This window comes from Lynx canadensis, chromosome C1, assembly GCF_007474595.2.
Source record: "Lynx canadensis isolate LIC74 chromosome C1, mLynCan4.pri.v2, whole genome shotgun sequence".
Lineage (NCBI taxonomy): Eukaryota > Metazoa > Chordata > Mammalia > Carnivora > Felidae > Lynx > Lynx canadensis.
In genome coordinates, this window is record NC_044310.1 from 27,417,557 (window position 1) to 27,431,519 (window position 13,963).

The following is a 13,963-nucleotide window of genomic DNA, read 5'->3' on the forward strand; positions in this document are numbered from 1 at the left end:
GGAGATTTGGTTTGAGCTGAAATCAAGAGTTAGGCACTTAACCTACTGAGCCAACCAGGCACCCCTCTAGAATTATTGAATCACTATATTGTACACTTGAAATTAATAGAACACTGTATGTTAACTATACTGGAACTAAAAGACCTGAAACAAGAAAAAAATGGCTGGATTTTGAGCTTTGCTTCTAACACCCCAGTTACCTCCCCATGGATGCGGCCTCTCCAAATACAAGCATCATTCCATCTCTGCCATCAAGCAGATGGATGCACTTCTTGGGCAAGACAGGACCAAATGAATGTGGGTCAATAATGTTGAATATATATATATTTCTGGAAGGTACCTGACGGGGATTGAGCCTGAGCTGGAGATTACTTTTTTTTATGTACTGTGTGTTTGTGTATGTATGTATGTGTGTGTGTGTGTGTGTGTATACACACACACACATACTGTAGACATATATAAAATAGGTATATATTTTTACCATGTCGATGCATAACTTTTATCAAAATATAAATGTTTAACGTGTAAATGGAGTAAACGGGATATCGTGATGCCCTCCTCTCGACCCCCCACCCCCGACGCCCGCCGGCCGCCCCAGCCTTGCGGCCCCGCTGTCCTACTTCTCGAGCCTCCCGCCCCTCGGAGCCGCCCCGCGGCGGCCAACCTAACAGCCAGTGTAGGTAAGGCGAGCGCGGAGGGCGGGTGCCTAGCAACCGGGGGCGCCGAACAGAGGCGCTTGGGACGCGAGGCGGAAGTGCGAACAGGGCTGGAGGTGAGAGGACTAGTAGCGGGGCGGGTAGGGAGGGCTCTCACCCAAGCCTAGTTCCCTCCCTGTCCCCCGCCTCCTCCTTTCTCGATGCCTGCTCCTGGGTATTAATTCAAACCAAAGATGAACATACTGTGGGGGGCGGGGGGGAGGGCTGGGCTGGGACCTAGACAGACCCCAGCTCCTCCCAATCTGAGCCCTCACACACCCTCCCTTCCTCCTCCCACAAAAGGCGGAGGTTGGAGGTGGGACGACCTTATGGGGAGGGAGCCACCCCCCCCCCCCGCCCGCCCCAACTCCCTAATGCCAACCTGTGTTCCCTGCAAAACTAAGTCGTCCTCTCCTTGGATGGAGAACAGGGCTTCTCCTCTTAGAGCCTCAGGGTGCTGGCCCAAAGCTGGGGCGAAAAAACAAAAGAAAGTTCCACACAACTTGGTTGCTGGAAGTAGGGGTGGAATAGATTAAGGGCTATTTTTCCTGCTAACGGCCCTCCCTCCAACCAGCCCCACTAAGCATTTGGTAACACACACACACACACACACACACACACACACACACACACACCCCTGAAGGATTCCATTGTCCCCTTTCACCATTTTCCAGGACCTGCAGGGTCCAGGAGTTTGTGCCTGTGGATGGATGGATGGGTGGGAGGAGACTTGGTGAATACCTCCCACAAAGCTAGTAGAGTCAAGGCTGTTCCCAAGCAGGGTTCCTGCAGGGAGGGGGCTGGCACAATAAGGACAGAAACATGTCCTTTGGGCTTTTGATCCAGAACAGGATCCCCTGAGTGGTCTCCTGCAGCCTCATTTTCCTTCTCCAGCAGAGGTGGGTGATTGGAACAGGCCTGGGGTGTTCTGACCCTTCAATCCCAGCACCATGGCCACGCTAAGCGTCAAGCCCAGTCAACGCTTCCAGTTGCCGGACTGGCACACCAACAGCCGCCTGTTGTCCACCAATGCTGAGCGGCAGCGAGATGCTTCGCACCAGATCCGCCAAGAGGCCCGGGTCCTCCGCAATGAGACCAACAACCAGGTTGGAGGCCAGAGCCTAGTTGGGTGGGCAATGGGGAGAGCCCCAATCCCACACCCTCTTTATCTGTCTTTGTCTCTTCCAGACCATTTGGGATGAACATGACAATAGGACTCGACTGGCAGAGAGGATTGATACGGTCAACCGTTGGAAGGAGACACTGGACAAGTGTCTGACAGATTTAGATGCTGAGATTGATGCCCTAACACAGGCAGGGAGCCAGGGACCCTGCTGCAAAGACCTCCCCACCCTCCTCACTTTGGGATCCATGCACCCAAAGTTATGGGAGTACTGGGCAGCATGTCCATCTGAGTCACCCACTGGCCCCTCTGCTAAAGTGGGGATGAGTGCTGCTTCCCAGTGGATGGCCCCACTAGCGTCCTGTGCCCTCTCCCTTCTAGATGAAAGAATCAACAGAGCAAAACCTGCAGGCCAAGAACCTGCCTCTGGATGTGGCAATTGAGTGCCTGACCCTTCGAGACAGTCGGCGTGACATTGATGTGGTGAAGGATCCTGTGGAGGAAGAGCTGCACAAAGAGGTGGAGGTCATTGATGCCACCAAGAAGGCCTTGCAACAAAAGATTAGCCAGGCCTTCCAGAAGCTCTGGTAAGGGAGCTGTATCATTCCCATGTTCCCCTGCACTTGAAGGCTGTGTGTCTTACGTGTGAAACATGTATTGTGGGTAGTGAGCAACTGGCTCTCAGGCTGCCTCCTGCCCCTGCTGTGCCCCCAGCAGAAACCACTCGCTGATTTTAGCACTCCTTCCACCACCTGAGACACGGTCTCAGAATGCTTCCCGTGACCCGGCTTTAGGCAGCCATTGCCAACTAATTGGGAGCATGAGAGATGAAGCCTATTTTCCACCACTCCCAAGTACCTTCTTGTGAGCCTCAGTGGGTGTGTGAGCCTCAGTGGGTGTAGCTACATACATGTGTTCCCGTGAGTGTGTGCAAGCATGTGGGTGTCACCATTTTGTCCGTAGAGAGCCCCTCCAGCTGTGCTGGTCTATGTCTCTGCTGCAGCAGCTCCACTGTCAGCCCAGCTGGCACAGCCCTCATGTCCCTTCAGTACAATGGGGGCTATGTTCTGGGACCTTGGGGGGATGGTTCCTGATCGAATCTGGCCCTTCCCCAGCCTCCTGCAGGAAGTCCGACAGCAGCTCAACTCTGACCATCGGGACAAAATGGAGACATTGGACATTGACAGAGGCTGCCTCTCTCTCAACCTCAAGTCCCCAAACATCTCTCTGAAGGTTAATCCCACGCGTGTTCCCAATGGGTAAGAAGTGTGTCACCCAGTTTCTCCTCCCCACCTCACAGGCCATACTCTTATGACCCCAGTGTCTCCTGCCACCCACAGCTCCTCCAGCCTGCAGCAGTGGGATGACTTCAGCCAGTTCAACAAGGACCGGGCAGAGGCTGAGATGAAAGGAGCAGTAGAGCTGAGGGAGGCCATCGCCCTAACTATTGCCGAGGTGCCTGGCCACTCCCCACACCCTGTTCTCCCACAGCTAGTTGGTGGGCCAATTGTTCCTGTTGGCCATGTGGCATGCCATCACCTCACCTGAGCAACTTCCTCAATGGCCATGAGCTTACACCCTCCCCTTGCCCTGCCTCCCCTGTCCTTCAGACCAACAATGAACTTGAAGCCCAGAGGGTTGCAACAGAATTTGCCTTCAGGAAGCGGCTGCGGGAGATGGAGAAAGTATACAGTGAGCTCAGGTGGCAGGAGAAGAATGTGAGCCTTCTCTGTTGAGTCCCTGGGGCCCGGATGTCCTGCTGTGGGATGAGAGCCCACAGGAAGCCCTGGACAGGGTGCACCATGGTGGGTTCAGCTGGTGGAGACCAGTCACTCTGTCCCTGCAGACCTTGGAGGAGATCGCCGAGCTGCAGGAGGACATCCGGCACCTAGAGGAGGATCTGCGCAGAAAGCTACAGAACCTGAAGCTCTGCCATACCCGACTGGAGTCCAGAACTTACCGTCCCAATGTGGAACTCTGCCGGGACCAGGTGCGAGGGCTCCCCAGTGGGGCACGGGGTCCCTGCTAAGGCTTCCTCAGGATCACCCCCCAGCACATGTTTCTGGTGGAGCAGGGGTGCTGGTGCAGTACCCAAACTCAAGGAGAGTACACTGATCTGGGCCTCCCAACCCACTCCCCTGCCTCTAGGCACAACATGGCCTCACTGACGAGGTTCACCAATTAGAGGCAACCATTGCTGCCCTGAAGCAGAAGCTGGCACAAGCACAGTAAGTTTGGGGAGTGGGCAGCAGGGGGAGGGAGACACCGCCCACCCACGGGGCCTTTTGCTGCCTTCTGGCTTCCTCGATGTCTTCCTGGCTGAAGGCCAGAGAGCTCTGCCCCGGCCTCCCAGGATCATGCAGGAGTGAGGGGTTGTTTGTGCCTCCTCCCTAGGGATGCTCTGGATGCTCTCTACAAGCACCTGGCCAGGCTGCAGGCTGACATCGCCTGCAAGGCCAACTCTATGCTGTTGGACACCAAGTGCATGGACACCCGTCGGAAGCTGACTGTGCCTGCTGAGAAGTTTGTGCCGGAGGTGGACACCTTCAGCCGTACCACAAACCGCACCCTGAGTCCACTCAAAAGCTGCCAGCTGGAGCTGGTGTAGTGTTAGGTGGCTGAGGGATGAGGGGAGGGTCAGATGGGAGATGGAAGGTGGGGGGGGGGGGGGGGGCGTGGCGTGGAGAGAATGAATCTAATAAACGTGGTGGTTCTCAGTCCAGATGGTTTTCTGGTGCTGCAGCCAGCAGGGAGTGAGAGGCTTCCTGGCCCTCCTGTGTGTGGAAGAGCAAAGCTGAGGAACATCATCCCGTCCCCGCCCCCCCCCCCCCCAGCTCCTTGTTCTCAATCTGATTCCTTCCCTCCTCCCTCCTCAGGGAAGTCCTCTCTGGACTAGGCCAGCATCCCCTGGGCTCTAGCAGCGTGACCGCTCACCAGCTTTGCTCCAGCTGGACCCTTGCCTGCCCTCCTGATGCCCAGGAGAGGCCCGGGGTGGGGTGGGGGTGAGGTGGAGGGGCAGGCCTGATGGAGCCAAGAGCTGGGACAGCCCTGGGGAGGGCTGGGATTGCTGGGGCCCAGAGCGAGGCTTCCTAAAAGCAGGCCACGGGAGCGGGGTGGGGAGGTGAGGGTTGGAGACAGTGGCCTCAAGGGCTGCTGTGGTCCGCTGGTCTGGCTCAGGGCCCTCCCCTCAGGGACCCTTTAGTGGCCGTGACGTTTATGGGATTATGGAGCTAAAAGCGGAGTCCAGGCCCAAACCAGTGATGCCGGACGCCTGAGCTGCGTCTCCGGGCCGCTGGGCGGCGCTGTGGGCGCGGAGAGACACCGAGGCTCCGGGCCGCTGGGCGGCACTGTGGAGCTGGCGGGAAGCGTTGCTCTGGGGCGCGCGCCGGCCGTACCGGAAGTGGCGACTCCTCCGCGCGGATGGCGGCGGCGGCGATGACGGCGGCGGGCTGCGCGGGCGCTGGGGCGGCCCGCTCCCTCTCTCGCTTCCGAGGCTGCCTAGCCGGCGCGCTGCTCGGGGACTGCGTGGGCTCCTTCTACGAGGCGCACGATACCGTCACCCTGACGTCAGTCCTGCGTCACGTCCAGAGCCTGGAGCCGGACCCGGGCTCGCCGGGGAGCGCGCGGACAGGTGGGCGGGGCCGGGTGCACGTGAGGACGCGGAGGCCGGGGGTCCGCGGGGGCCTCGGGGCGGGAGGGACTGGCATCGGAGATAAGGCCGCCCGGGGCTGCGGGGGCCGGGTCTGGATGAACCGCAGGCAGCTCGGACTCAGCGCGTCGGAATTCGAGCCCCGGCTTCGCACGTCTCGCCCCAGCTCGCGGCCTGGCAACACCATCCAATCAGCCGCGCAATCTCTTCTGCATTGCGCCTGCTCCAGTGTATACGCCGCTGCCGTTTTTGCTCCTTCTACCCAGTTCTCCCGAATCACATTCTCCACACATCAGGGAAAACCCTTCTCCGAAACAGATGTGACGGGGGCCTCCACCGCAGGAAGCACTGCAGTGATTTTCCCTTACCCTCAGAATAGAAACAAACTCTTTAACGTGACCTACCTGGCCGGCCCTCCCCCGACTCTCCAGTTTCACTTTCTACCACCCTTTGGCCTTCTGCACTCGGCTCCTCTCACCCCAGCTCGCTCTAGCCCAGGCTTTTGCAGTGCTGTATGTATAAAGCCTGTCTCCCCTCCACTGCTCTCCTTGTGCAGCCAGGTCCTCCCTCATCCAGATTTCTGACCAGCATCATGTCTGAGGTCAAGCGGAGGATGATTCTTGGAGAGCATGTAGAACAGTAAGAAAAAGGGGCCATACTCAGAACGCTGAAGGAGCAAAAGGAGCTAGAGAACGAAATGGTTTGATAGGAAATGAGGCAGGGGGGCATGGGTATCGACACTGCCCAAGAGAATTTCAAAATGAGGACACTAGTCAGTGGTATCATGCTACAGAGAGGTTCAAGTCTGGTTTCGAAAAGCATTTTCAGTCGATGGGGAGCCTGGGTGGATCAGTCAGTTAAGCATCTGATTTCGGGGTTTGTGGATTTGAGGCCCGCATGGGGCTCTGTGCAGACAGCTCAGATCCTGGAGCCTGCTTTGAATTCTGTCTCCCTCTTTCTCTGCCCCACCCCTGCTTGTTCTCTTTCCCTCTCTCACTGAAAAACAAAAAATAAACGTTAAAAAAAAAAAAAGCATTTTCAGTAGAATGTTGAAACCTGGAAGTTAGATTTCAATGGATTTAGGAGGAAGTAGAAAGAGGAAAAAGAGTATGGTTTAGTATGATGGGAAAGAGAGCCAGGAGCCATGGTTGAGGCAAAGATAAGATGGAGAGATGGTTTGTAATTTCATCTTTGGTTTGATGTTAAGATGAAGGGACAACATTTTAGGTTAGCAGGTGTTTGAGGACCTTTTGGATACAAGTAGCAGAAAACTCAGGACGACCTAAGCAGAAAGAGAATTCATTGGGTGACATAACTGAGAAGTCCAGAGGTAGGTCTGGTTTCGTGCAGCGCTGAAATCCAGGGGCTCAAGTCACATCAAGACCCAGCTCCTCTCCTTATTCAGATCCACATTCTTCCGGGTTGGCTTCATTCGCTCTGGCAGACCCTCCCTGTGGGGTGACCTCAGCAGTTCCAGCAGAGGAAGTCTGTCTGCAGCAGCCCCAGCAGAAATCCCAGATTGTGTCTCCTCGGCCTGGCTTGGCCATCTATCTATCCCTGAACAAAGGAGTAGTAGGGTGTGCTATTTGAGGAGGCTGTTGGTGGTATGAACCTTATGCCCTAACCACATGGGCTGAAGATGGTAGACAAGTGGCTCCCTGGGGACAGGCTGGGCGCAGGAACCACACAAAGGGAGAATGGGTGTTGCTCTACCACACAGGGAGGGGTTGAGGGGACAGGAGAGAAGAGGAAGAACACGTCCCCTGAGGGGCTGGGCTAGATGGACTAGAAGAGGGACTCACTTGGTCAAGGGGTAACAAAAGAGTGTGGCTGTGGCTAAGAGGGCTGTTGACTCCTCTTCCTTGTGAAGCCAGGATGGGAGCCTCCTTAAGAGTGAAAGGGAGAAAGGGGTGGGGGGGCTGGCAATACACAGAGTGGAGTGGGGCCGGGGGCTCACAGGGAGTATGCTTCCTTCTCTGTAGCCCTCTCCTCCTGCAGTAAAAGCAAGTCCCAGTCTTGCTGGCTCACAGCCCACTTGAGACATCATATAACCAGTGTTGCTGAGTCAGAAGTGCCAGAGCCGTACTCCCGGGCACCGAGAAGGAGAAGCGGGGCAGATGGTGGGAGGGTCGACCCAGGCTCCAAGTTTCGGGGAGCAGTGGGATGTAAGAGAGACGAGGGAAGGGGCCTACAACGAAGGGCTTCAGATGCCAGGGCAGTGAATTTGGCCTGATCCTGAAAGCAACGGACAGCCGTTAGGAGCAGGAGAGTGAGTTGAAGAAAGTGATAGTCTGCTTTTAGGAAGAATTTTCTGCTGCACATATAGGCTGGGTTGGAGGGTGGGGGTGGTGGTGCAGGAGAGCTACAGTCAGGGCAGGCAGAAGGGAACAGATTTTCCTTCGGAAGTCAGCAGGTCATAACTGACTCAGAATAAAGAATTGCTAAAAATCCCAAGGCCTGCAGCCCAGGAAACTGGCTGGGAGTGAGAGACTGACTTAAGGCATTCTAGAACTGGCAAATAAAAGTGGGAGGCCAGGGGCGCCTGGCTTAATCAGTAGAGCATGTGACTCTTGATCTTAGGGTCATGAGTTTGAGCCCCACATTGGATGTAGAGGTTACTTTAAAAAAACAATGGCGCCTGGGTGGCTCAGTTAAGTGTCAGACTTCAGCTCACGTCATGATCTCACAGTTCGTGGGTTCGAGCCCCACATCGGGCTCTGTGCTGACAGCTCAGAGCCTGGAGCCTGTTTCAGATTCTGTGTCTCCCTCTCTCTCTGCCTCTACCATGCTCACGCTCTGTCTCTCTCTGTCTCAAAAATAAACATTAAAAAAAATTTTTTTTTTTAAATAAAGAAGGGGGGCAGGAGGCCAAAGCCACCACCTTCAAGCCCTGCAGTGTGATCTCACCCCCACTCCCACCCTGTCCCTGCAGAAGCATTGTACTACACAGATGACACAGCCATGGCCAGGGCCCTGGTGCAGTCCCTGCTGGCCAAGGAGGCCTTCGACGAGGTGGACATGGCTCACAGGTGAGGGGGACAGGCCTGGGGTGAGGCAAAGCAGGTGGGCAGAATAACTGCACTTCTTGGCCAATAACTACGCTTCTTGGCCAGAGTGATGATGTCGGTGCATGCTGGGACCCCCACCCTCAGCGGGACACAGTAATGCTGTGGCTTCCCAAGCCAGAGGTGACAGCCCTGCTGGGACAGGCTCCTTTGGTCCCTAAGCCATCTTCTTTTCCCAGCAGCCAGCATTCTCTCCCAGCCCTGACAGGCATCTTTTCAACCCTAATCCTGTCTCCGTTCTCTCCCCTAGATTTGCTCAGGAGTACAAGAAAGACCCTGATCGGGGTTACGGTGCTGGAGTAGTCACTGTCTTCAAGAAGCTCCTGAGCCCCAAGTGCCGTGATGTCTTTGAGCCTGCCCGGGCCCAGTTTAATGGGAAAGGCTCCTATGGCAATGGGGGTGCCATGCGGGTGGCCGGCATCTCGCTGGCCTATAGCAGTGTCCAGGACGTGCAGAAGGTAATCCAGGTGGGCTGGTTGCTGGGCTTTCCCCTCCCTCCCTCTTCTCTGCAGGTTGGGTTCTGTGACAGCAAGTCTTCTGCCTCTGCTGCCTCTGCCCTAGTTTGCCCGGCTCTCAGCCCAGCTGACACACGCCTCCTCCCTGGGTTACAATGGCGCCATCCTGCAGGCCCTGGCCGTGCACCTGGCTTTGCAGGGGGAGTCATCCAGTGAGCATTTCCTCCAACAACTCCTGGGCCACATGGAAGAGCTGGAGAGTGACGCCCAGTCTGTCTCGGATGCCAGGGAGTGAGTATGTGGGATGGAGACAGGCTGGAAGGATGCTTATGGGTATGCATGCATTGCGGGGTCCTCTGGCCACAATTTTAAGTTAATTTATTTATTTTGAGAGAGAGTGCACTCGTGTGTGTGAGCAGAAGAGAAAGGGAGAGAGAGAGAATCCCAAGAAGGTTCTGAGCTGTCAGTGCAGAGCCCAACACAGGGCTTGATCTCATGAATCGTGAGATCATGACCTGAGCCAAAATTAAGAGTTAGGTGCTGAGGTGCCTGGGTGTCTCAGTCTGTTAAGCATCCAACTCTTAATTTTGGCTCAGGTCATGACCTCATGGTTTTTGAGATTGAGCCCCACGTTGGGCTCTGTGCTGATATCGTGGGGCCTGCTTGGGATTCTCTCTCTCCCTCTGTCTCTGCCCCTCCCTGCTCATGCTCTCTTGCTCTCTTTCTCTCTCTAAAAATAAATAAACATTGAGAAAAAAAAACACCTCACATATTTTTAAAAAAGTGGGGGGGTGGCGCTGGGTGGTTCAGTTAAGCATCCCACTTCAGCTCAGGTCATAACCTTAAGGTTCATGAGTTTGAGCCCCACATTGAGCTCACTGCTGTCAGTGCAGAGCCCACTTCGATCCTCTCTCTCTCTCTCTCTCTGCCCTTCCTCCACCTTCTCTCTCTCAGTCTTTCTAAATAAACATAAAAAAAAAGGATGCTTAACCCAGGCGCCCCTGAAACCTCCCTTCTTGAATTGCAGACTCTTAGGAGGGATGGGAAGAGCCCATTTGCCTTGACTCTGCTTTGAGGCCCTTAGGGTACCAGGGAATTAAAAAAGCAACTCACTTCTAGCCCTCTCCCACTTCTTGTCAGGACATCTGTGCTGGGTGTCAGCCTGATCACTCCCGCCTCGCCCTCCCACACCCCTTCCCCTGCCTTCCATCTCTACCGTGCTGGCTCCGGCCTCCCTGAAATCTCACCCCTGACCCACAGGTTGGGCATGGAGGAGCGTCCCTACTCCAGCCGACTGAAGAAGATTGGAGCCCTTCTAGAGCAGGACTCAGTGACCAGAGAGGAGGTGGTGTCTGAGCTAGGTGGGTAGACCCCCCCACACACACACACAGCCGTCACCCTCAGGGCTAGGCCTGGGCATGGGGACAGGACGGGAACCTGGAGGCATGCCTGCTTTTGTGTTTTTGCCTGGGGCTGCTGTGACAGCAGAGCCAGCTCTATGCAGTCCCTGTGCAGGGTCGTAAGCACAGCACCTTCTTGCTCTATGGCTCCTCTAGGGCTGCAGCACCTTCAGCCTTACAGATAAATGTCCCCAGAAATGGCAGGTGGCTGCTGGTTTGGACAGTTGGTGTTGATAACTGATGCTTATTTACACGGCACTTGTCCTGTGTTCTGGGCACCTTGCAGAAGACTTTACCTGTGGCCCATTTCACCCCCACATTAGCCCTGTGAAAGTCTCTGACTTCATTCCCTCTCTGCCCAAGATGTCGAATCCCAAAAACAGGAATCTTAGCCATTAAGGAACTTTTCTGATCCATGGCTAATAGGAGAGAGAGCCAGGATTTGAACCTGGGTAATCTAATTCTAGAACCCGTGGTCTGAATTATGTCCCAGCTTGAAGCTGAGAGTATTGGCTTGGGGTGAGTGGCCAGAAGAAGCCTGGGGACATAAAGAGTGGGTGAGTGCTGTGTCCCCATACGTTGGCTTCCCTACAGGGAATGGCATTGCTGCCTTTGAATCTGTGCCCACCGCCATCTACTGCTTCCTGCGCTGCATGGAGCCTGACCCTGAGATTCCCTCTGCCTTCAACAGTCTCCAAAGGACTCTTATCTACTCCATCTCACTGGGGGGGGACACAGACACCATTGCCACCATGGCCGGGGCCATTGCTGGTGCCTACTATGGGATGGAACAGGTGCCAGAGAGCTGGCAGCAAAGCTGTGAGGGCTACGAGGAGACAGACGTCCTGGCCCAGAGCCTGCACCGGCTCTTCCAGAAGAGTCTGTGAGGGCCACAGCTGCTGGGGCTCCACTGTGTCCAGCAGGACCAACTACAGCTCAGATTGGAAACCCAGAGGCTTACTGCAGCATAGGTCGCTGCCTCCGTCATCCTGCAGTGTGGGTGGAGCATACCTCTGGGGCGGGGTCTCTGGGGGAGGTCATTGGACAGTGAGTGTGGAGGGCTGGTGCCTCCATGATGCTCGGTTTCCAGCTCACTGCAGAGCGTTGGGCAAGCCCGGCTCCTCGGGCACACGGGAGGGATCTGGACAGCTTTGATCTTGGAAGGGCATTTGTGGCATTTTCCTTTATTATCTAACACATGGGGTTGGGTGGGGGGCAGAAGTGATCAGCAGTAGCGTCATTTCCCCTTGTTGGGATTTAGCCAGTTTGCCAGAGAGCATGTCTTTGGACAGAGCCCCTGGGCAGTAAGTTTACATGGATCAGGGAAACCAGCACTTGCATCTAGCTGATCTAGATACATACCTGGCCCTTGACTGTCATGGAGCTTATTAACAGCTTCCAGCAGAACTCCCAGCAATAAAATTGTTGGTAAATCCTACCACTGGTTCCTAAATCTCTCCTGTGCCCTGGATTCTGTCCACTTCACCCCACCCTTGACCTTCTCAAGCCTGGTGCCTCTTTATCGGCTCTGCCAGGAGCTAGGAACACAAGGCTGCCAAGATGTCAGGCAGATTCCTCCAGTTCTTCCAGTTGTCTGCACAGCTGGTTCATCCAGGAAGGGCAAAGTGAGCATGATTTTGTCCTTTGGTCACTCAAAGTGGCCCAGGCAGTGGGCGAGACAAGCCAGATGTCCCTGGTTTCAAAGCCTGACTTCTTCATAGGTTGCTTCCCAAGTAGGACCCAAGAACAGGACCCCTGTAGGAGGATGCAGAGGGCAGTCTCTCTCACCAGATTGCCAACCATGGGGTGAGGAGGGTACATCGTGCCTGTGCCCTGCGTGGACTGAAGGCTGTGTGCCTCATTCTGTTATCTTGGGCCCCAGTCAAAGGCCTTGGCTTGAAAGATGGTTCTGTATACCATTTTGAGGAAAGGAAAATTTTAAAAGGGAGAAGACCTCTCCCCTCAAACTTCTGGGATATTTTCAGATTATTCTAGCCTCAGGGGAGAGAGAAGCATGCCCAGCTTTGCAGCTAACCTGAGGTTTGAGGACTGATGGGCAGGTCTGCTTTCAGCCAAGATTGTGTCCTGCCAGGCAGGGGCAAACCACAGGACTTCCCAGGACTTGGATTGTTTCAGGTTTGCTGCCCCATCCCTAGAGCCAGGGACCAATGCCTAGTGCTCAGCATGGGAAGCTGCGGGCAGGTGCTTTCAGTCCAGGACAGCACCTCCAGTCGTGCCTTCAGCAGCGGGCCTGGCACTGGCCCCACCCTCAGGATCAAAGGTTCATAATTTCATTCATAATTTGTATCAAATGTTGCAACTTGGTCCTTGGGATTCTGAGCCAGTTCTCATGCTCCCCCACCCCTAAGAGCTTGCAGGAATGTTCCAGGGAAGCTCAAACCATCTCCCCCAGCTCCAACCCCAATCACTGCCTTGCTTTGGTTGCTTAAAATGCCTCTTGGCATTTACTTGGTGCAGAGCCTTAGGCAGCTTAGGAGCATCCAGCATTTGCGATGTGGTGACAGAACCCATGGCTGGGGGCCTGGGGAGCAATGCATGCTCCTTGAGAGAAGGCATAGAATGAGAGCCCCAGAGAGTTCCCTGGATGCCTTATGAAATCCAGAGGCTTGAGATGCCTCCACATCAATGCCAGTTCCTGCACAGCACTGTTTTATACAATAGGTTTTATTGAGGTGTGTCAATACAGTCAATACTGCTGTTTTTCTTTTCAAAAAGAAGTCCTATGGTTTGTTTGGTTTTTTTTTTTTTTTGTTTTTTTTTTTTTTTTTTCCCAAGTGCGTTTTTCCCAAATCTGTGACACAGGGCACATAATAAGTATGTAGAGAACTAAGCTTCATATACCAAGTTAGAAATGAAATCACTAATGAAAACATTTAAACCTTAATCTTAAAAAAAAAAAACCAAAAAAAAAAAAAAAAAACAAACAAACCCTAGAAATCAGAATATAAAAATGCACCAAGGTACTGTAGTTTTCATAGTTAAAACTTGGCATTGTTTATCAAAGCTGGTCAGTTAAGTGGACACCTGGAATTAAAATCCCATAGACATTTCAGAAACATCAGCCACCCCTCCCCAAAGGCTTCAGGAATGACATTTAGCAGAAGCTCAGCTCTATGAAATAGCTTTTTCTGGCTCCCCCAGTGCCCTCCTTAGGCCCTGAGCAATGCCCCCCACCCCACCCCCGAGAGCTGATGAATTTCTGCCTATCAGAACCCCTCCCTGACTGGTCAGATGGTGGTGGCTTCCGCTCAGGAAGGAGGCTGAGCAAGGGACCCCACCAAGCTTGTTTTGAGACTCCTTCCTTCTCTTGGGTATGGGGGATCAAGAAATCCACCACAAACCCCAGCCAAAACCTATTCAAGTGTCACTTGGCAGCTTTGGGTTTCCCTTCTTTTGAAAGACAAAGCAAGCAGTCAAATGGCCTACTTTGTTGGGAGAAGTGGGTCGGGGAGGGAGGCCTGGCGAGGGGCCCAGGGCACCGCAGCTCAGTGAGCCAGAAGTCAGCCACCACCCTCCCATTTTCAGCATGGACAGTCTGGCGTTGGCCAGTACTGG

General features: G+C 54.4%; 2 protein-coding genes across 3 annotated transcripts; both read left to right on the plus strand.

Annotated features, from left to right (window-relative positions):
* The first annotated feature begins 672 nt into the window (after positions 1–672).
* Positions 673–4,509, plus strand: TEKT2 (tektin 2). The gene is made up of 10 exons (XM_030326239.2): positions 673–772; positions 1,593–1,801; positions 1,884–2,009; positions 2,200–2,405; positions 2,934–3,077; positions 3,159–3,273; positions 3,429–3,536; positions 3,665–3,808; positions 3,967–4,046; positions 4,213–4,509. Exons 2-10 carry the CDS (start codon positions 1,646–1,648, stop codon positions 4,424–4,426), a joined length of 1,293 nt encoding a protein of 430 aa, XP_030182099.1. The 5' UTR covers positions 673–772; positions 1,593–1,645; the 3' UTR covers positions 4,427–4,509.
* Positions 4,510–5,232: 723 nt separating this feature from the next.
* ADPRS (ADP-ribosylserine hydrolase) lies at positions 5,233–11,825 on the plus strand. 2 transcript variants are annotated; one of them, XM_030326497.1, is made up of 6 exons: positions 5,233–5,449; positions 8,400–8,496; positions 8,783–8,990; positions 9,094–9,278; positions 10,248–10,348; positions 10,982–11,825. In XM_030326497.1, exons 1-6 carry the CDS (start codon positions 5,239–5,241, stop codon positions 11,272–11,274), a joined length of 1,095 nt encoding a protein of 364 aa, XP_030182357.1. In that variant the 5' UTR covers positions 5,233–5,238; the 3' UTR covers positions 11,275–11,825. The 2 variants fall into 2 exon arrangements, with proteins under 2 accessions (XP_030182357.1, XP_030182356.1); XM_030326496.1 differs by having other exon boundaries at positions 5,246–5,449; positions 9,160–9,278.
* Positions 11,826–13,963: the final 2,138 nt, after the last annotated feature.

Excerpts from the sequence above, each read along its gene's own strand:
- ADPRS (XM_030326497.1), top strand. The coding sequence starts at position 5,239 with ATGGCGGCGGCGGCGATGACGGCGGCGGGCTGCGCGGGCGCTGGGGCG. Across the intron at positions 5,450-8,399 it reads GCCGGGGAGCGCGCGGACAG|AAGCATTGTACTACACAGAT; the intron begins GTGGGCGGGGCC and ends CTGTCCCTGCAG. Across the intron at positions 10,349-10,981 it reads GGAGGTGGTGTCTGAGCTAG|GGAATGGCATTGCTGCCTTT; the intron begins GTGGGTAGACCC and ends GCTTCCCTACAG.
- TEKT2 (XM_030326239.2), top strand. The coding sequence starts at position 1,646 with ATGGCCACGCTAAGCGTCAAGCCCAGTCAACGCTTCCAGTTGCCGGAC. Across the intron at positions 3,537-3,664 it reads TCAGGTGGCAGGAGAAGAAT|ACCTTGGAGGAGATCGCCGA; the intron begins GTGAGCCTTCTC and ends CTGTCCCTGCAG. Across the intron at positions 4,047-4,212 it reads CAGAAGCTGGCACAAGCACA|GGATGCTCTGGATGCTCTCT; the intron begins GTAAGTTTGGGG and ends CCTCCTCCCTAG.